The sequence below is a fragment of the Odontesthes bonariensis genome, chromosome 13 (genome assembly GCF_027942865.1).
Source record: "Odontesthes bonariensis isolate fOdoBon6 chromosome 13, fOdoBon6.hap1, whole genome shotgun sequence".
Classification (NCBI taxonomy): domain Eukaryota; kingdom Metazoa; phylum Chordata; class Actinopteri; order Atheriniformes; family Atherinopsidae; genus Odontesthes; species Odontesthes bonariensis.
In genome coordinates this window covers 27,595,084-27,617,345 of record NC_134518.1, presented here as the reverse complement: position 1 = coordinate 27,617,345, position 22,262 = coordinate 27,595,084, and the positions used below count along the sequence as shown (strand labels likewise).

The window sequence follows — 22,262 nt, the reverse complement described above, 5'->3', positions numbered from 1 at the left end:
ACTACCTTTAACTGAGTAGTTTTGGTCCTTTTATCTAATCAAGTACTTTTAGTCCCTAGGCCAGGAAACACTGTTGCCAAAATCTAAGTAACTGTGATGCCTGAACCTAACCAAACTGCGAGTGAAACAAATGAGAAGAAAACATTATATGAATGAGAACAAGGAGGTGAAGAATAGCTGTTTAAAAGAGGTCCTGAATTTCAGTGTTCACAGGTCATTGAACTTCCTGCCATCTCCCTTTTACTTGCCTTTTGAGGATCTTATCACATGTTTGTAACTTGCTTCTTATCTTTTATCGTCTAAAACTGCAGCCGGTGCATTAGAGCACTGATACCAAAGAACCTCTTGTACATATTTCAGAGACACCCGCGGCTTTGGCTAAACAGCAGCATTTGACTCTCTAGAAATAATAATGGGCTTGCCTTCAGTTCAAGCATTTGGCGACTGAGCACAGCCAGCATGGAGGAAAGCTTTAGGTAGGCCCAGGGTGATCCACTTTCCCTGTGCTAGACTGGTCCTGGGGATCAGGACCAGTTTGAATTAGTTGCTGTGAATAATGACTGCTTTACTCTGCTTGCCCTGTTGGAATCAACACAAAAATGAAAATAGTTTTAAAGCAGCTTCCTTCTCTTTCAAGAGATCCATTGAATGTGTGAGGGATTTTAAAAATTATAGCTAAGTAAAAATAATTTCACCAAAATAAGATAAAAAAATGAGAGATGTGTAATCTGGCTAACAAATTAAGAAAATAATCACATGTTTCTCTGAAGCCGTCAGTTGACATACGAGGCCAACACACATTAGATAGTGAAAGGATCATTTTAGTCATGAAATCATTTATGATTTTTTACACTTTGCACTTTTTAGACTGTCAGTATTGCTGTGGTTAAAAAGACACCCATAAGGATGCAAAAAGCAAATGTCAAATGTAGGCATCATAGAAGAGTGTCAAGAATTTTAAGATTTGTACTCAAATTATACTTAGTTAAAGACAGCTTCTTGAAAATGATATGTATTACTCTTCAGCTCAAGCTATGAATGTGCATTCTAGCATGGCCCTGTACATTACATAACTGAGCATGAATCAGATTGTGTCCTAAAATGAACATATATGCTCTGCAACTTCTCTTGAATGAATGTAGTGTTTTCTAAAAGCTTTGTAGATATGACCTTAAACATCAAAACGTATTTGTTTAGAGTAGCATTTATTCAAAAACTGATCAAATTTAAACTTTTTCCCAAGCGTGTCTCTCGTTGTTCTCCAACAGGCAAGAAAACTGATGATTTAATTAGCCTGAGTCCTGGACTGAGACACCGATTTACTCTGAGTGGGTTCCACCCATTTTAATATTTATGAACCTTGCTCTTCTCATTACAGATAGACTCTGCTGAGGAAAAATCACAAAATTATGATATTTGCAAGAAAATTCCTCAAATAAATGAGATAAATTCAGAAGACTCCGGTTTAACTAGAAGATAAATCATTTTTTTTCCTTCTCATTAATGAATCTCCACTTTATATTTCCTTATTTCACTCTGCCAACAGAGGGCAGCAGCAGTACTGCTACTTGCTGTATCTCTTTATATTGGAGCTCCACTGACAAGTCTTACTGTGCACCTGAAGATTATTAAAGGAAAAACCTGAATCCCTTGTTGTGGCCCTGTTATGTCATGTCATGTGGAATATAGCTTGCATGACTTGGGTTCTCTTGTCTCCTTAAATTGAAGGGTCACTGCAAATCAAATAGTTTTGAGGGATCATCTTTTCTTATGAAGAAATATTTCTGTCATGATGGGAGTGGTCTATTATAGAATGACAATGCCCTCACACAGAGGACATAAGGAGCCACTAAATGGTTTGATTAATATGAAAATGATTGGGATCATGTACTAAGCCCTTGAAGTCAGCATTAATTGAAGACATATTAGCCTCTGCATTTTCACAACTAAAATCAAAACCCTGAGATTACTTTGACGAGTTGAGACCCTCATTTTTTACCCATTAATCTATCAACTTTCTTTAAGTGCTGCAGTCTGTTGCAATAGCAAAAATGTGCACATCAGCATAGTGATTAAGTATGATGAGCATGAGCTTTAACTTTTTATTGGTAAGAATATCATGTTCATCAGCCATCTAAAATTTTAAGTTTTATAAATTTAACATTTCCAAGAATGTTTAGATTTTTCTAGTTTCTAGACATTGTAAAAACAATGTCCGAGTGAGCCAGCAGCATATGTGTGTCATCTGCTGACTCTTAAGGCATTTATTTATCTGTTAAACTTACAAGGACTTTCCTTGGATGATGCTTTGGAGATATGGTTAGAATAAGACATGCCTCAAAACCAACATATGATCGCAAAGTAGATCGTTAAGTTGATAAATGGGGCTTGACAAAAAGGGAAGAGTGGCTGGGAAATTTACTAAAATATATCTACACTGCTACCGTGGGCTAAGAGAAGACTTTTCCACCTCGGTGTGGGAAAGTGGTCTGGAGAGCAGGGAATGTTTTCGGGGAAGATAAGCGACTAGTGAAAGTTTGTAGAGCTCTCTCGCTCTCTTTTCTGGTGACATCAACATAGACAGAGAGAGACACAGGGGGAGGGAGAGGATTTTGGGGGAAACCTAAATACAAATCTGCTTGCCTCACTCACTCTCACAACCTCCGGGCGCGCCAGTCTGTGTTGCGCCTCTCTAAAACTTTTTCTGATTTGAACTCATCTGCAACCCTCACTTTTTATTCTCCGTCAGCGGAGGGATGTTCTCTGGAAGGAGGTTACATCCCAGCAGAGGGGTTTTTTTTAGCTTGGAAAGTTGAAGAGTTACGCTGTGAACTGGTCTGAGAGTTTGTGAATGGGGAGCATTTGGGAAGACTTTTACGCATCGAGTTAGGTGATGCACGATTATATGTTTTAAGGACACTTTTTCTTGTGTGTCACCTAAAGATCCCACTTTCTTCTTTTTTTCCCCATGGCAACGAGGTATTTTAAGGAAAGTTTTTCTGATCGAGTCTATTAAGAAAAAGTTTGGTGAGCTTCTGCAAAAGCGGACGATATTTGATTTCGGCTTCATTTGTAAATTCTATCACAAAGTCGAACATCCCCGTGTTGAGCACCTTCTGGATCATAACTTCCACAAAGTCTACTTTTAGCCCCGCGGATTTTCAATAAACTTCGGTGGAAAGTAATTTCAGTGGTTATCATGCTTCCAACTCGGCCGGGGAAGCGCGTCGCTCTGTGCCGGATTTGGGCTCTGGTTTTCGCTTTTCTGGTGTGCGCTGCGTCGGTGGATGGATGCCCACACAAGTGTAGCTGCTCCGGGTCCCATGTGGACTGCCAAGGTCTGGGTCTAAAGACTGTGCCAAAAGGAATACCGAGGAATGCCGAGCGCCTGTAAGTCCCAATGCATTACTATCTAACTGCCCTCGCATTATGTGTCATCAGCGTACCTTGTGACCTTATCGTAAACCTTTTGTTCATACGCATCACACTTATGTAAAGACCACGGCGGATTTTGCGTGGAGCATGTTTTACTTAAAATTCTCTGTATGTACTAAACTTTTTCAAAGAATCCTTTTCAGACCTGAATCAAACTGCAGCAAAGCTTAGTTTTGAAACATCTCAGTGGAAACGTCAAGATTAAAACCAAATCACTTTCTCATTATTTTAACTCACTTGATAGGTTGGAACCACCTGCACCAATCCATATACTTTCGGGCCAAATTCATGATTTGTTGGTTGTACTTTTTACCATAAGGCTTATGTCCTTATCTTGATTAACTTTTATCTGTAGCTCTGTGAAAGTTTTTTAAAATTATTTTTGTTTCCCAAATTTAGTCTGAAAACAACAAAAACGTTAAAAACTACTTAACTATGTTTAAAGTGTAAATTGAGATGGATGTTGACAGACTTGTAGGCTGATAACTACTAAAAGGAACCCGGTATTAATATAATTATTATGATTCAGTGGTAAAAGTTATTATACCGTAAGGATGAAACATGAGCCACTGGATTGTATGCTTAGAAGTTGCAGTGCATGAAACTGATTGAAAAATAGTCAGTGATCCCAGTGAATGAAGCAGTTAAAAAGTTCCGACATGGCTTTTACAGAGAGAATTTTGGGTTGTCCTGTGAATTTCCTCATGATTCTCCACAGTCTCTCTTTACAAAGACTTTACGAAGTTTTCACAGTTTTCACAAGCTTCTACAACTGGGCTAGATCCTCCGTCATAAGTCTAAAATCTAAACACAGATTTTACTCCCAAAGAAGAAACATCACTGCTATTTCACAAACCTGGTGACAGTTAATTTCAAATGATATTCATTCCTCAGGCAGAGACAGACCCCTGACAGATGCTGCTGCCACCTCCTGCCTGATCTTGACACGTATACACCAGTGCAGCCACACACATGCTCTCACAAACACACACACACCTTTGCTGTTAAGGTATGGAAGCGATTATGCGTGATAACGGAGCAGCCAAAAGCCCCGCAGGGGATCAACAACAGACCTAACCCTGAGACAACAAACACAATCAGTAGGCTGTAGAGAAAAGTGGGGGGCAGTGTTTGTGGATATGTGTGTGTTAATGTAGGGGGATCTGGTGGTTCTGATGGCGGTGAATGCATGATTAGAATATGTAGGTGTATTTTTACTTTTTCACATGCTTGTTTCTATGTAAATCTTTGTGTTTCTGAGTCTCCTAGTGTGATTGTGTTTCTTGTGTGCGTATGTGTGAGTGTTAACAATGAAGCTCATACCTCCTCTGTCCCATAGAGCTGCTGTGACCTCCAAGGACCTGTTGGCTTTAACACAGCAATCCCCTGAAGACATTTACACCATAAAAAAATAAATAATTAGAGCTGGTATGATGGGGAGGTGGGATAAGGTGTTACCCTGCCTCTCGCTTGGGTCTCTGGGGTGGAATATTTGGGGTAGCAACGCTTCCCCCCTCCCCCCCTGACTCCAGAAACTATGTGTTTGTGTTTCCCTGATTTATCCAGGTCAGTGTTTCAGATGTGACTGACCAAGAGTTTCTCTTTTCCTCCCTCTTTCTCTTTTCCTCTGCCGGTCTTCACCTTTCTTACCCTCAACAGATATATTTTAGGGTGTCTGAGATGGGAAACATTAAAATGGACAATATTCCAATAGGATATGGCAGATTGGTAACTTTTTAAGAGACATGATTATTATTGCCTTGAGCAGAATATTTTGAGATATTGTCTTTGTGGACACAGCATTTAATTAAAAAAAACATTTAATTTCATAAATTAAATTGTTAATGTTTAACTTGTGCATTCAAGACTTAGATATAGAGATGCTCCATTTTGTAGATGTAATTTATCATGGTCTTTAGAAATTATATTTTCTTTGGGATTTCATATGACTGTCAGTTTTGGCTTTTTAATGAGTCATATTTTCAACTTTACATTTAATTTAGTAGCATTACTTATGCAATGCTAATGGCTGATTCTAAAAACTGTCAATCACCAATAGTGTTCAACTGATGAGTCACACAGGTATAAAAATGTAATCAATCTGTTTTTTTTAAATAGTTTCCTGGCAGCAGGATATTTTTAACTTTCAAGGGCAGTACAATGTCACAATGTTGAGGTAACTAGTTGAACGCTGTTATGTATCAATTTACTAGAAAAATACAGATGGTGGTCAAATGAAAGGAAAAACCAACATAAAGTGACTCAGAAAGGTGTTGAGCCACTAAGTGCTCCTGGACCAGCCTCAGTGTGCTTTTATTATTGATTCTAAAAGTCTTTTGAATTCTAATGAGGAGATGAATCAACATTTACTCTAAAGATATTTCCTCATATCTGCTTTTGATCAGGGCTGCATGGTGGTGTGGTGGTTAGCACTGATACCTCACAGCAAGATGCAAGAGGGTTCTTGGTTCAAGTCCCAGCTGGGGCCTTTGCATGGTTGTTTGTCTATATTTTCATACCAGAATTATTCAGTTTTCTTGTATGCTGTACATGGAAACACTGTCTTTCAGAAAGAGACAGGTCCTGTCAGAATAGCAATGTTTCTTCATGGGATAAAGGTGAACTTTGCATTGATTTACCTTGATCCTCACTATAGGGGATGTGGACCTAATCCATGCCAGCAAAAATATGCCCCACAGAAAACAAGATAAAATAAAATGAAAACTCCACTGACCTAATTGACCATATACTGTAGGTACCTTAGTGCTACCCAGTGGAGCGTAATATATATATTTAAAATATGTTTGGGTTAAGATAAAGGTAACTTTGTCATTCTTGTTATAATAGTAAACATGGATAAGGTTATAAATTTATCATTGTTAAATATCACATTGACTCTCATTTTGCACACAAGAGTACCCAGAGAATGTATCCTCCACCAATGCCAATGCTGTAATCTGCAATATAACAAAAGTGAGGCTGATTCACTCCAAAACCTTCCACCAAATTTCTTGGTGCCTTCATTGATTTAGCATAATCTTTCTAAAAAAAAAAAAGAAAAACAAACACACATAAATGCTCACACACCTGTAACTCAGCTCTCACTTTAGTTCAGGAATTAAATGATGAACTATGTTGAAGACCCACAAACTAATGAAATATGTGTTTTTATTTTGAGTTTGCTGACTTAAAATCTTGCAGAAAACAATGCCAAGAAAATAAATTGATTTAGAAGAGTCCAGTTGTAGTCTCACCACACACCACGCAACAAGATCGCAAAACATGGACGGGACAAAAAGACTCATCTTATCTCCAGTGGAAAATCTTTTTCAGCTACTATGCTGCTACTCCCTTTTATCACCCTTTAACGGCACATGTACTGAGTCAAACTAATTCAGACAGACTGTGTAAATGTTACTGAAAACAAATATAGAAAAGCTCCGTTAACTGGAGGAGAGGCACATTACACAGGTTGAGTGAAATTGGGTATGACAAAGAAACTTAGTATTGAAATTCATGTGAAATAACTTCACGATACATTACTATGAAAAGTTATACAATTGCATATTTTTTCAGGAGAAAGACCATAGCTGCTTAGAACAGAGGAAATCAGTTGAGACGGAAAATGTCTGGCACTGTAAGGCATGAAAACCATCAGCATGGACCTTAAAACTCTCTACTTTCCCTCCCTCTTACAAACAGCACATACAACATTCAGTCCAGTTTCCTTCTGCTGCATATCGACAAAAAGGTTGAGCAGCAGTCCACCTGTCATAAATACAGAGTCAATCTCTTTAAAAGCCAGGTTTTCGTCACTTTTATAAACAGACCATTCGAAAAGGTTAACGAGAGAAAAACACTTGTGACCCAGCTGTTTCACTCAACACACACATTCGCAGTCACAGGCAGCCTCGCAGATTACCTCAGGCCAGTCAATTCTGTAATGTCCTCCTTGGGAAGCCACTTGAGACCTCATTTGCATCTAATTTGAGTGAAGGGTTTTTGGGGGGAGGCTTAACAGGCTTAACGAGGCAAGGGGAAAATGAATTGGAAAACTGGGACGGCTTTTCTCTCGGGTTCACTTCACACCTGCCCTACGGGGACCGCACAGATATACACACAAAAAACGAACACACACCCTGGAGTGTTGATTTTGACAACTGCAAATTGCAAACTGTTACCAAACTGCTGTGAAATGTCAGCGAACTGAATGCTGTGAACTCCAGAGGGAACTTTCAGTTGGCTAAGCTGCAAGACAATTCAGGAAATTTTTGTCCATAAGTGTGTTTGTGCAAATATACATGTTTATTTTATGTCCGAATGGTTTCACCTCTGTTTACATTTGTATATGTGTATGAGTATCTTTAAATATGCTATATGTCAGACTGAGTAAGTGTGGATATGCAGTTGAGTGAACTCACTGCTGGAACCATGCTGCTCCAGCCCACTTTAGAAAAACTAATTTAGATTTTTTTACTGCCTATTCTTCTGTTCCCTTGCTAACAGCACTTTTAGGAAGTTTTGGCAAGTTTTTTACAGGCAACACCTTCTCTGCTTTCTCTAGCCTTGCCTGGCTTTTTCTCTTTTTCTGACACTCCACTTTACTTTCCAACTTCTCATCTTTATCCCAACTTTATTTCTTCTTCCCAAATATTGTGGTCTTTCCTTTATCTCTTATTAATTTCCTGCTTTTTGTCACCTTTGGCTCAGTCTGCTGTCTTTTCTGCTTCTTTTACTTATTCCTTGTTTCTCCTCCTGTTCCACCACTTTCACTGACCTCCACCTCCCCCCCTTCGACACACCCTCAGTTTGCCAGCAGCATCTCTCCAGTAGAGTTTTCACAGCCCCCATTTCCCTTCCTCGTGCCAACCTACCACGGAGCACACAACAGAAGGAAACGGCCGCTACTGCTGTGTCTGTTTGTGTGCATGTGTATGTGTGTGTGTGTGTGGAATGGACACACATGTTCCAGCCTTGCTCCTGGCTCTTATCAAAGCTTAGTGTTGATTGGTCAGTGGACGCTGTAACCACCACACCCTCAGTTATGATGGTGGGACTGGAATTTGTATGTTTGTGTGTGATCTCTGCATGCTTTGGTTCAGTCCTGTGCATGTAGCAGGTCAACTAAGCTGTTCTGACACAGTTCCAGTTCCCTAAAGTTGATGGGATCAAGAGAAATCTGTCTCGTTTGAAGCATTGTTTTCATCAGTCTGCTCCGCTGCTTTCAGCTGTAATCTGAGCTCTGTTCTCACTGCAAACTGTATTGTGTTGTACAGTACTGTTTGACACACCGTACAAAGTGAGATAGTGCAAGTCCTAAGATGTAACTGTTTCAATAGTTCCTATGAACCTCTGCTTACCATGTTGTGCTGGTACTTTGCCAGCTTTTTTGTTGGGACCAGGGAGTTAATTATTTGGTTTGTGGAATATTCCTGCATATGTGCACCACTTTAAGGAAAACATCAGCTAGCACACATGCTTTGGTAACTGTTGAACAAACGCCATCATTCAGTGAAGAGTGTTCTTTACTGTTATCATGGGTATGATGGTGATGTAATACAACACTATTATTGCTATAGCAGACAAGTCTAAACTAAGAAGTATATTCCACAATGGGTTTGCTGTTCTCAAAGAACCTCTTAATGTTACGCCTATCATCTGTGGCCATCTTGTGGTATCCATTTAGTCCCTTTCCAACTATGTTTGATTCACTTATGGTATACCAAATGGCACAAGTGAGGGTAACCAACATTTAGGCTCCAGTTCTAGGTCAGTGGGTGATATTCTTTTCCTCAAGTTTCTCCAGTAATGTGGGCAGCTGACCTTTCTATATAATGACTTTTAGCCTGCCAAAGAAGCAGCCAGCTGGCACTGACACTGGGCACTGCCCTTCTGGGAAATGGAGCAAGCTCGATGCGACATAAAAAAAAACATGCGCAAACATTCTGTATTCACACTGTATACACACTGTATACACAAATACAGCACAGACACACACACACACACACACACACACACACACACACACACACACACACACACACACATATTTAAAGGCATCTGCATGAAATACCAGGTGCGTGCATGCGGACAAATAAATCCACAGCTAAACCTTGGCTGAATACACTTGCAGGCTGCAGTTGTGAGGACCTTACAGTCATAGGTTTTATTGTTAACCGTTGTCATCACAACTATGCCAAAGCCTAGATTGACCCAGTTTTTTACATCATAACAACAGAAAATTACAGTTAATTAAAGCTTCAGTCTTATTATTGGAGTTTGGGGTATTTTTTTATGTCAATTTTTACGAAAATATTTTTATCATAGTAACTTGTACTTACATCTGGGAGTGTTGCTACAAGAATACATAGAAAATATGTGGTCAGGTGACAGATGGAGTGTAAACAAGCTAACGCTTAGATAGAATATAGCACACCATAAAATATGACGGGCTTTTTTGCCTCTACCAAACTTTTCAAAAGTTTTGATTTGCAAAGATGAACCACTAAGAGTTTATCTTAACTCCTATAGTTCGGGCTTTAATTTCACAGTTTGCCTCCATTTCGTCTTCAAAATAAGTTTAGCTAACCTCGGGGTCAGTTTAACACCTGTATGATTTACTGCTGCTTTGGAGACTTTTTTTCAACAATATTTCTGTGTTCCGAGACTTGAGTCGTTAACTTGCTCTGTATAGTGATACTATTCAGAATTGAGTCAGGAACTGATGATGACTTAAAACAATATAGGTTGCATGATGCTATAATATTCTTTTAAACTTCAAACAACTCTTTGATGTTTTAAGTACCAGCCAAAATAATCTCCATGTCAAAGACATAAAATGGGTCCTTAAAAAAATACTAGAAGAGCGTGCACACACTCACAAATAAAAAGGTTTATATATTCCTAAAAATAAATTGATAGTCATGAACGACGTGGGGAAACTTTGCATGCAACCCCACACCTACTGCACACTCATCATTAGGCAGGCACAGACCCATGGTTCATTCTCGTGCTTTCACTGGATTGAACATGGAATTGGTTGTAGATGGAAACTTTGACGTATAATGAGAGAGAGAGAGTTGTGTCACAAAGAAACAACCCAGAGTCACGAATAACCTTTGGTGACTCTACTGAGACAGAAGTCCTCAGACTGGAGGACTTACACTGGTGTGTAGTATTAGATGGCATATATAGGTTTGTGTGCATGAGTGTGTGTGCAGTATGCTTGGAGTCATTTGATGTTAACAAGCTCTGCCACTGTTTTGTTAGGCCACTGTCACCAAAGCAACACTTTAAATCCCTTCTGCAGGGACTTTATTTTGTCAGTGTGTATTTCTCTGTGTGTTCCTTTTCTACACACGCATGTACTCGTGTTTGTATTTTTTGCGTAAGCATGTGGCAGGGCAAGGAGCATGAAAGTTTGACTTATAATTTTCACTTTTCTGTTTACTATTCAGCGAGGCTAACTATGACAGACTGTTTATGTTGAGTTGGAAGCTTATAGAGAAAATGTCACTGGGCTGTGCATGTTTGAGTGTGTATCTCTCTCTTGAGCTTTGTCTATATCATTCTCATTCACTTTCAGCCTCTCATTCATCTTAATCTCCCTCATTCTGTTATCCTCCCATTCACTGATGAAGTAGCAAGCCTTGTTCTTGTCAAGTAGCTTCTCAGCAGCCAAATTAGCCCTCAACCCCTACCTCATCCTATTCACTTACAGTACAGCAGTAGTAAATCAAGACAAAGGCAAATCAGGCCTATAAACTCCAGCTGAAAAGAGCTAACCAAATACAGCAGCCCCTTCGACTTGTGACTCTAAAAGAAAGAAATGCTTGCAGGCGTCTCCCTAATGTGGTCAAGTTTGGGTAGTTGACGCCACCAAACTATGAATTTCATCAGTGGCATTAAAATTATATGTACTATGAGGGGAAAGAGAAAACAAACAGAAAACAAATTAACTGTCGATGACACACAATGGGAAGACACTGTGGCTTTAAAAAAATATGTAATCGGTCTTTGGTATTTACTGTGAAAGCTGCTGAGAAAGCACAGGGCAGACATCAGCAGAAGAAGAACATAATGTGGTAGAAGAGGATGAATTTCAAGCTACAATATGTGGGAAAGAGAGGGAAAATGGGAAAATAAAATAAGTGAGCATGAGAAATAAACTTAGCCAGATTTAGATGGTGCTTCAGAACTAAAGTACAGATGAGACCCAGCAAGCTGTACTGTGCATCATTCAGACAGGACTCCCCTTTATGAAGTGAAAGGGAGCATCCTGAAGTCTACTGTGAAGAGGATGATTTACTGATCAACAGCTTCTTTATCTACTGCCTCTGTGCTTCTCTTACTTTGTTTTCTCCTTTCTTCTTTCCTCTCGAAGCGTTCTGTGCATTGTAAAGATCTCAAATAAGTCAGTTTATTTGTGTACAGAGAACGATTTTTTTTATCTATAATGACAAGTTTGGCGTGAAGCATTAGTTGGATAAAAATGTTCAATTCTTTGTCTTGTCATATGGTTGTCTTTGCCACTTTGTCTATCTTTGTTCTTAATAGAAGATAAGAGGTTGCATTTTAATCTACAAATTTAAGAACAGGGGATAAATATAAAGTAATAGATATCCAGTAAAGGAATGCTGGCACTGCCATCCCTATGCACATGTAGTTTCAATCCGGACTATTTGTGGTTCCATGATAGTTGAATGAGCTTCCAGCTGCTATCAGAGCAGCTGCTATCCCTCTCTACCTTCAAGAATGTTTTGAAAACCCATCTCTTCAGAGAACACCTTCTCTCCCTGATACATCTAACACCCCAACACACCTAATCTGGATTGATTTACTCTTCTGTACTTGTTTTATTTATAATTTGTCATTTCGATAGATTTATAGCGATTTCATTTAATTTATAGAGCAGGGTTTTCTGACTGGATTAAAGCTTGAATGTTGTTTCCTCACTTTCAGTTGCTTTGGATTAAAACAGCTGCTAAATGTTTACAGTAAAAACCGCCCCATAAGTCTAATAAAGGAAATTCTTAAAGTGGACAAGGCATAAGCATTTCCAGTAAATTCATTCTTACTCTTGGCTGACTCTAGATTAGCTTTGCACACTTCATAACTCCAATTAGTCTGTAATTAGTTCATAAGAAGGCAGAGGTTTCTCCTGAGAATGAGAGGATCTGGCTAAAGTGTCTTCTCATAAGTTGAATTCCAGGCTACGACAACACATAAATAAGAAAAAATTGCGAGAAACTACTTTTTTAAGCATGACAGCTCATGACATTCAGCGTATTCCAGCCAGAATTGGATCCTGTGCATCAAAGTGAGCAGCGCAACACAAAGAGGATTGCAGCAAGATGTCTCTTTTTAATAAATATGCTCAATAGGTGCTTGTTTGAGAAACTTTTGTATGTTTCTGAACAAACGTAGCCACTTTTTCACTCAGTGTAACCATGATGTTTGTACTTAAATCTGTTCATGTGTCTTAAGGCCTCAGTATACTTCTCCGTCGCTATGCGTCAATTTGTCTCCGTAATCACGGAGAAGCTTTAAACCTTTCGAAGTTCTCCGTCGGGATATTGGATACGCAAGGCAATTTACCTCCCGATCAGTAGGCGTCGCTACGTTAAAAGACCCAATCTCGCGACGTCTATCGTGAAAGTCGTTGATTGATTGTTTACCTTCCAGCTCCGTTCCAGTCCTCACAGTGAACGATGGCGACCTCTTTAAGTCGTTCCTCGATTTGCTCCATTTTTTTTAAAATGTTGACTGGCACACAGCAAACTCTTTCAAAAATGGCGGTGTTGTTGTTGTGAGAGGAAGGAACTAACTAACCGGAAAAGTGATTCCGGAATTGTTAGCCGACCAATCACAACCCTTGCGGTTTCCGTCACCCCGACTGATAGATAGGAATTTTGGCCAACCCACGCAAGTGACAGAGATCCTCTCATAAATGAGCCTTTATACTGACAAAAAATATACATTTGAAACAGTTTGACTCACTGCTTACACTTCGCATGTGTGCCCTTTCATTTGATTTTAGTATTTGAACAGCCTTGACTTTCAGCTTCAGTCTCAGTGCAAAGCCAGTGTCATACTTGTTCTTGTTTTACAAACTGTCATCAGTGAAGTGTAGCAAACAAATCCGGACCTTTTCCCTACTGTGTTACTGTCCGGGAAAACCAAATTGTATCCACTGATCGAGGAGGTCTTTGGGGAAGTTGAAAAAAGTCCAAAACCAAAAACACCTTTTCTTGAGGACATCTTTGAAGCAAAAACAAAACAGCAGTAAATAGCTGCACAGGAAATACAATGCTCTAAAATGTTCTACACTTTTTAGAGTCTTATGGATGCTTGAAGGCGATACACAGCCAATGAGTCTGTTTGTGAAGTTCATCACAGTCAGCTTTTTTTAATGTACATGAATCTGGTGCTACTTAATGTGTTCATTCGTTTGTAATATTTGATGTTTTCTGCCACCAGCAGTTGGTTTGTGCTGAACTTATAGTTGCTAACAACAACCCCTCTGCTTACACAGGTCCACAAAAGGGCAACTAATGTTTCATCTGAATCTGCGAGTACATAAAACATCACTTGTCAGCCAAGAACCTGGTCTATTTTCAGAAGGCACCTTCTCTATGTTTGCTTCACTGCCAACGGTGCGATCCATTTAGCTGTTGAAAATCCCTCGGTTAAATATGTGTTCCTTTCTTGGTAATTAGAGTTTATTTTGGACAGCTTTTCCAGTAGTTTAATTATTGTGTTGTACTTTATATGGAAAGTTAATAGTTTCGTTTGATAATATTTTGTTTGTTTCTGGTGTTTTGAGTGTATATACTAGGAATTATACACCCTGTTTCCTGGATAATGGGCTAATTAATATAGTGTAAAATTTTGACATACAAGTTTTTCCTGTAACTTATTTACCATTGCTGAACATGCTGTTCAAAATTTCATAGTTTCATACAAAAAAAACCTAGGTAAATTCAGCTAAAGCCTTTATTGCAGTTTTCACTCACCCTGCTGTTTAAGTTTAATTTCCACCGAGATTACAATTGGTGTTATAAAAACTAATCTGAGCAGGTGCTCCCAAATGTCTTATCTAAATATTTGAAACAAATTCATTTCAGCTATATCTAAGCCATTTTGGAAGCCAACTAGATGCCTGGCCTGCGTTTGGTGACAGACACACTGTGGTGTGGAGCTCAGAGGAAAAGGAAGACAGCAATTAGGATTCCTTGCGTAACTTGGAGATTTAGAGAGCGAAATTGAGCATACCTATCTACCAGAGAGATGGACGGGGAGCAAGAAAGTAAGAATGGGAAAGTGAAGCATTACAAGAGCGTCGTGGAAAATAACATTAGATTAGGAGAGAGGAAGTGGATGCATTTGGAAACTAAGCATTGGATGTATGGCAACAAAGGATGGCAGGAAGATAAAGACTGGAGGGAGAGTAAGATAAGGATGCAAGGTCTGATGGAGAGAGAGAGAAAGTGTAAAGAGGAAATGTCACAGTGTCAGACGCAGATAAAGCCAACAGAGGAAACCACATTTCTCTGTTGATGTTGTTGTCCCGGGCAGAGAAAAGAGGACAAAGGTCATGAAAACAAAAACGAGACAAACTGAGATGGGAGGTCAAGATGAGAAAGAGAAGTATAAGTGGCCGGCCAGCAACCTTATATATCGAACTGTTACATTCATTTAGTCTCATAGTATTTCATGCTTTACCACAGAGCTGGCAGTCCGAATTTTCATTCCATTAAGCTCTTGGGAGTCACACAATCTGTCATTTGTTTAACATTCCTTTCTAATAGTTAGAACCTCTTGGTGTGTCCAACCAATAAACCTATTCTGCAGCAATTCAGCTCCTTGGTTCCCAGTGAGACTTACACATCATAAGCATGTGTGTGTTGTACTTTATGTGTACGTGTGTGTTAAATCAAACTGTATGCCAGCCCAAAACAGCCAGACTATAAGTTTCACTGGCTTCAGTGGTCTAGGGTTAGATGCGTGTGTGCGTCTTTGGTGGAAAGTGTATCAATTCCCTGCACACCTGCCGTTTGCATTCTTTTCTCAATCCTTGTCGGAAACACATGCACACATGCACGCCTTACCTCCGCTTGTAATGGAAACAAACAGTGGTTTGGGCTTTGGTATTAAAGTCCCTTGTTAGCTGTCTGACTGCCAGCTGGTCAGTTAAATTTGAAGCTAGGTTAAGCTTTACTGCAGGATGGGGTGGACACCCAAACTTTAAGAGTCCAGGTGCATAAGCATGGCTGCCTCACTAGTTTTATTATAATCGTTGAAATCCACTGTAAGCCTATTTTTTTCTCTGCATGATCTCTCAAGTCAAATCAAGCTTTTTAAGGCGGGTGCAAATGAGCTCTTTCTGGTTTAATTACATTAGTGAAATGTGTAATGGTAGCTGACTTCACTTTCAGACAACCTTTTGTTGAATTTCTTCAGAATTTCTCAATGAGGCAGATACCTGATTGTTTAGGATATGTTCTTATTTTAGTGCAAACTTCAAAGCTTCTCAGGTGTTCAGAGTAGAATTGCTAACTCACGTTGTAGGTAGTGAAGAGCGCTGAAGTCTTATATTAGCCTTTTGGTGGCAGTTGCTTCATAGTGCCTCATAATCACTGGCTTACTTACCTGAGTGGTTGACAGCTGAAGAGTAATTACCTGTTTCATTCTAACATACATAAAGTGAGACAATTATAATATTACATTTCTCAGCATTACATGTGTTTGAGAAAAAGCAAGCTTTTTGAAGTTCAGAAAACACTGCACTGTGCATAGGTTGCAATGGTAAATTCTTAAAGTATGTTATAATAGTACATTGAATCGACCATACTATTGGTTGTGAAAGAGGGGTAAATTGTGATTTAAAGTTTATTAGATGACAACTTTTATGTTACTGGCTGTCTGCTTCACAATGAGGTCATACTTTTTGGTGTTTTTCACATCACTATCAATTGATGTGCTATTTATTTGACAAGTTTATATGTTTAATTTTAAACCACATCTTGTTTTGCTCTGGCAGAGGCCTCAACTCTCTTTTTATGTGCCGATGTTAGATAGGATGATGCTATTGTGCTTTACCTGGAACTGTGTCCTCACTGTTTGTTTGACTGCAGCGTGGTCTCCCTGGTGAGAGCAGCGGTTTCCACGGTGAAAAACAGAAAGATGAAGATAAGGATGGAGAGATTAGAGGCGGGAAGAGAAAAAAGCAAAGGGAAAGAAAAATGTAGCCAACTGTAAAAGAGTGAAAGATTGAGATAAAAGAGTGAAAGATTATGGGTGGAGAGGAAAACAGATGAAACCGTAGAAAAGTGTTTAGTCAACTGTGAAACGGTGAACGATAAGGCATGAAAGATTGAAAGAAGGAGAGACACTCTAAAAAGGGGAGATTAGAGAGAAATACAGCAAGTGGAAAGGAGGCCTGGGAACATGAGGTGAAGCTGGCTGTGAAGGACTGACAGACCGACTTTAGAGAGCAATGACTGGGTGGAGATTTAAGATAGATGAAGAAAAAAGGGAGGGAAAAAAAAACTGAAAGATTGTGGCCAAATGTAAAAAGATAAGGAAAAACAAACTGCAGAGGGGTAATCCAGGGAGGAGTGGATGGTTTGAGTGAAGAGGTGGAGAATGGAAGTTTTCGTATTGGATGCTGCCTCAGTTACGAACAAGTGAGCAGATACCTGGAATTACTCATTAACACAAACAAAGCTTTTATTTTATTCCAGGAAGCAGCATTTTCCTCAAGTTCTTAATGATGAATTGTTCATGTTACAAGTTTTTGTCTGCATCCAGAAGGCTTATGAAGTAGTTTCTCGGGCTTTGCTTTTTAAGATACTGGCAATTACACACACTGTAAAACCTTATGATGAGAACCAGCAGCATCCAGTTGGAATGATGGTGTAGGAGCTCACTGTCTTCATTCATTATTGATGCTTCTAAACACTTGTATGACTAGATGGTTTGAGTTTATCTCTGAATGTAAAATCATCTTGCCTCAGCAATTTTTTTAGTTTGAGTCTCAGTCATTTCAGAATCTGTCAGTGTATTGACAAACTTTCTGTTCCTGATTATTATCATTTAATCCAGTTTTATAAACAATGCCTTCGCGTTGTTTTGATGTTTTATTTTACATCCATCATTTAGACCTTTTACAGATTTTGTGTGGACATTTTTTTGCTTCCCTTCCCTTTCACATATCAAGAATCTCAAATATAAACTCTACTTTAAAGGAGAAGTTCGTTTTTTTTAAAACCCGCGTATATATCGGCCGATGCCCCCATTCACTCCTGTTATATGGATATACGCGGATCTAAATAGCGTCCGAAGGACTCCGACTTTCACCAAACTGTTATCGGTGAGTAGATGAACGTATTTCATGCCAGAAATAAGGTCCAGGTTTTAAAAAAAAAGGAACTTCTCCTTTAAGGGGACTTTATCCTGAAAAGTCATGATTGAGGCCAGCTTTCCCTCCGTACTTTTGTTGTACTGGGTTGGAATCATTAATCAGCAGTCATTTATACGACCTTCCATTGTATAAGATGAGATATTAAAACTATTCATTATACTGGAGCCCTTTCAAGGACACCCTGGTGGGCCCTGGACCCAGTTTTGTACTTTGGGGAAGGACAGGTCTGACCTAAAACAGCCCTCCCTGTCTTAGGCCATGATATGGCTCTTATTAGCGGTCTTGGCATGGCAGCATGGGGAAGCCTTTTGAAACCTAATATGGTCTTAAATCAGATTTATAAATGTTTAGGTGCATTATGAAAAACACACACACTGACTCCTTTGGCAAAACCAGACTCTGTTTGTGTATGTGCATGTGTGTGTGTGTGTGTGTGTGAGAGCGTGTGTTTATCTCAAAGTGAAAGGGGAGGATATGTGTGTGAAATAAGAGAGTAAATGGTGTGTGTTGTTTGTACCCTCACTATGTGTGTGTGTTTTTTCTTGAATGCCTTAATTCCTCCCATGCGACAGCGTTTCAATAAACAGCATACTTGTTTAAAGGGATCCAGTCTATGCCCTGATACACACACCCACACACACACACACCCACGCACACACCGACTGTCAAGTCAAATAGTATTGTGTTTACATTGTGCACCCGTAGTTAAAACAGATTGAATGACAGCCAGGAAACTTGATAAGCTTTTAACTTTGAAGATGGAAAGAGAAAATAATTTAATCCCACTTTCTATTTTTTTTTTTTCGTGAAATTTTGCTTCATAATAGTTCACTGCAGCGCAAAATGTTCTTGGTGCTTGTACAGTAGGATTGTTTGTTTTTGTTTGTTTGTATGTCTGCTTGTATGGATGTGTGTGGGGTCCTATGCTGTGGGGCATTCTCACGCTCTGCCTTACTGCCACATTCACAAATTTGGCTGAGAAGACAACAGAAAAATGCAGCCAAACACACATGTACTCAGTGGGTGTACACAGATTTTCATATGCCTTTTTGCATTTGTTTTATAGTTATACTATATGCTCAACTATAAAGTTGTATTATCATCTGAATTATGTTCACTTCAAATTCAGTCTCATTAATTACCTGAGTAGATACTTCAAGTCTGATCTGTAACATCTGTGTTTTTCTCTGTAGGGATTTGAACAGAAACAACATCACCAGAATTACTAAAGTGGACTTTTCTGGCCTCAAGAACCTCAGGATTCTGTAAGTTTCTTTCTATCTTTCTATAATCAAACATTTTGTGGTATACATGTTTAAGTCCTGCTGAATTCAGGACTTTCAAACATTGGGAGATGTAAAATGAATTCTGGTATTTACCACTTGAAAACCAATTTTTAAAACCATTTGTTCTTGATCAGTTAAACAGGTATTAGTCACTTTAAACACGAATGATGTACAGTAGGATAAAAAGATCTATATATTTCAACCTTTACCAGAACTAAAAATGCATTAGCTTTAAACAAATGTGCAAGTATAAAGAAAGAGGTTAGCTTAATTTATATAGCTCCAAATCACAACAAATACATTTTCTATACACGCTTAATCCAATTTAGGGTCGCAGGGTGGGCTGGAGCCTATCCCAGCTGCCATTGGGCGAGAGGCAGGGTACCCTGTGCGGGTTGCCAGTCCATCACAGCGCCACACAGAGACAAATGAGACACACAACCATGCATGATCACTCCTAGGGAAAATTTAAAGTCACCACTTAACCTAACATGCATGTTTTTGGATTTGTTGTTTTGGTGGGAGGAAGCTGGAGTACCCGGAGAGAACCCACACATACACGGGGAGAACATGCAAACTACACACAGAATGGCCCCAGTCGAGAATTGAACCTGGAACCCTCTTACTGTGAGGTGACAATGCTAACCACCACACCGTGCAAGCCCCTGAATCCAATCCAATCATTGTTATAAAAATTTAGATCCAATGAAATGAAATTAATAAAAATTCCAAATTGGTTTAGTTCATACAGAGCCAAGAAGTGACAATGTTGCATTGTTACAATGCTGGAAAATTCACTTGGAGTGGATCTATGTTACTCATGAAGACACAATTTCTTTAATTTATGGCGGAGTCTGGCATTTAGATGACTGGCGAACAACTTATTTAGGGTTTGAGGTTTTCTGGAATCAGGTATGAGGGTAAATTTCTCAGGTAAAGCACCAGCAGGTCTTGTGTGCCTTTTCCTTCTCTTTATTACCTTGTTGTGACCTATATTTGTGTCTTTACAAGGACTCCCATTAACAAAAAACTGCCATGCTGGAGCAATTAAACAAATGCTATATTTATCTAATGGGCCAGTATGTGCCTATAGGGGAAACGAGTCTCTATAAAATAAAGTTTCCCATCCTAATGAGGGCTTTTAGGGCAGGAGAGAATGCAAGTCTCCTATCCAAGCAGTTGAATTCCGCAATTACTGGATATTTACAAGGTTAAGTAATAGAGTAATTGTGTGCTTACATGCTAGTAACAAGCAGCAAGACTCACATTTATTAAACAAGAGAAATGACCACACGATGTTGAACTTGTTACAGTATGATAATATGCCAAATTCTGGACAATTGTTAGCACGACATCAGGAATCATTGTTAATATGAACCAGTAAAAGAAGAGGTATCTCAACTCAAGGTTCACCACTATATCCCATGTCTTTAAGAATGATTCCTATGGAGTGCTACATTTAGTACGAGACTATGAATTCAAACATTGAATTCTGATATTTAAAGATTTAAAGATCAATCAATCATGTTTTTTTCAACTTGGTCTTGAATCAGTTCTTGCAAGCTTGAGTGAAGTTTTTTTTAAATATATAGACTAACTAAAAAGACTAACTAAAAAAAATGCATGTGCAGCCTGACCCAAATTTTCACTTGAAATCTGATTATTCCATCCTTTCTGATATCTGTCCACAAATTGTCTTTGATGCATGTTTGGAGAAATCTGACCATCTTTGTACCACACTCAGATGGTTTCAGGTGGCTGAGATATTGACCTTAGCAAAAGTAGCTAAAACAATTGAGTCAAACTGAACAATCCTCCATTTCTAGCTAATATTACTTTCAAAAGTAATTTGTTTATAGCAGACTAAACATGTAAACATGTCAGTTATGATATTAACTGAATGCTTATTCAAAGGATAACATTTCTGTATTCTATGGTTTACAGAGTTCGACATGAATGACCACAAATGGTCAAATCCATGTACATTTTCCATATAGAGTAGTGAGTGAATTTGAGAGTCCCTGCTGTGTTTTGGTATTACTTACCAGTGCACTGCACCTGTCCTCTGCTGTCTGTGTTGGACGTTGAGGAACACATATTTATTTATCCCCTCAGTATTCTACTAAGACTTTTCTCTGTCTCTGGTTGGCTCAGTCTCGGACAGGTTTTTTCGAAACCAAGCTGTCCAAACCATCGAAACAAAACCCAAACTGAGCAACAACACAGGAGCTAATCTATTGCATGGAATACGTGAAAAATTAAGATTAAAATGTTTTGTGCTTATGCTCCAACTATTATTTTGCTTCAAATTTGCTGTGGCAATTTGTCTTTTTACCCTATCTCATGAAACATGATGGAAATCCTGTGTTAGGAAAAAACAGTATCTGTGACACAAAAAGGCAAATTGTTATTTTGACAGTTTTTATTTTTGTCTCTTTGGCCGATGAGTCAAAAAGTCAGTTTCAGAAACTGATCACTTAAATGTGTTCACTCCTTAAAGTGTAACTGCTCATCTCCCAGCAGTTGTCCTAATTGACTTCACAGACTCACTCTTTTGCCTCAAGTGGCTAAAATGTTTGTGTGTGTGTGTGTTCATGTGTGTGTGAGGGCTTTAATAACTATAATCACTGTTGGCTGCATGCAACTTCCCTCCTCACTCTGTTTTAACCAGACTGGCAGATAAAAATACACTCCCAGTACAAACTGCACTGAGGAGTGGAAAGGAGTTTCTTCAAATGCGTTTTTGCATTTTGTGAGTGCATTTGTTTAACCGAAACCATGTTTTTAGTGGATCTAGGAACTAATTTCGGTTTATGTTTGAGGTTCTGTCCGTGCTCACATCTTTAATAAAACGGAGAAAAGTACAATATGATTTTTTTGTGTTCTGTGTGTGTGCGTTTGTGTGTGTGGTGGGCAAGCAGCTTGTTACATGTGGTTGGTGATAAACTGCTGTGACATTTCCCTGCTCTAAAGCTCTAAGAGAAATTGGGAGGAGATGGCTTGGGAAAGAGGAGATAGTCTGAGAAAGCACACGAAAGCACACCCACAGATGTGTTTACACCGTGTGCACACGCTCTCTCTAGCTTTCACACACATATAAACCCACTCTTTGTATC

At 39.0% G+C, this 22,262-nt stretch overlaps 1 protein-coding gene across 1 annotated transcript in view; it reads left to right on the top strand.

The window, feature by feature from the left end:
- Positions 1–2,662: 2,662 nt before the first annotated feature.
- Positions 2,663–22,262, top strand: part of slit3 (slit homolog 3 (Drosophila)) — a 256,161-nt gene continuing 236,561 nt past the window's right edge. Inside the window, exons 1-2 of the mRNA XM_075481822.1 lie at positions 2,663–3,390; positions 19,054–19,125. Of these exons, the coding sequence (XP_075337937.1) occupies positions 3,200–3,390; positions 19,054–19,125 (263 nt within the window). The 5' untranslated portion in view covers positions 2,663–3,199. The remainder of the gene's footprint in view (positions 3,391–19,053; positions 19,126–22,262) is intronic.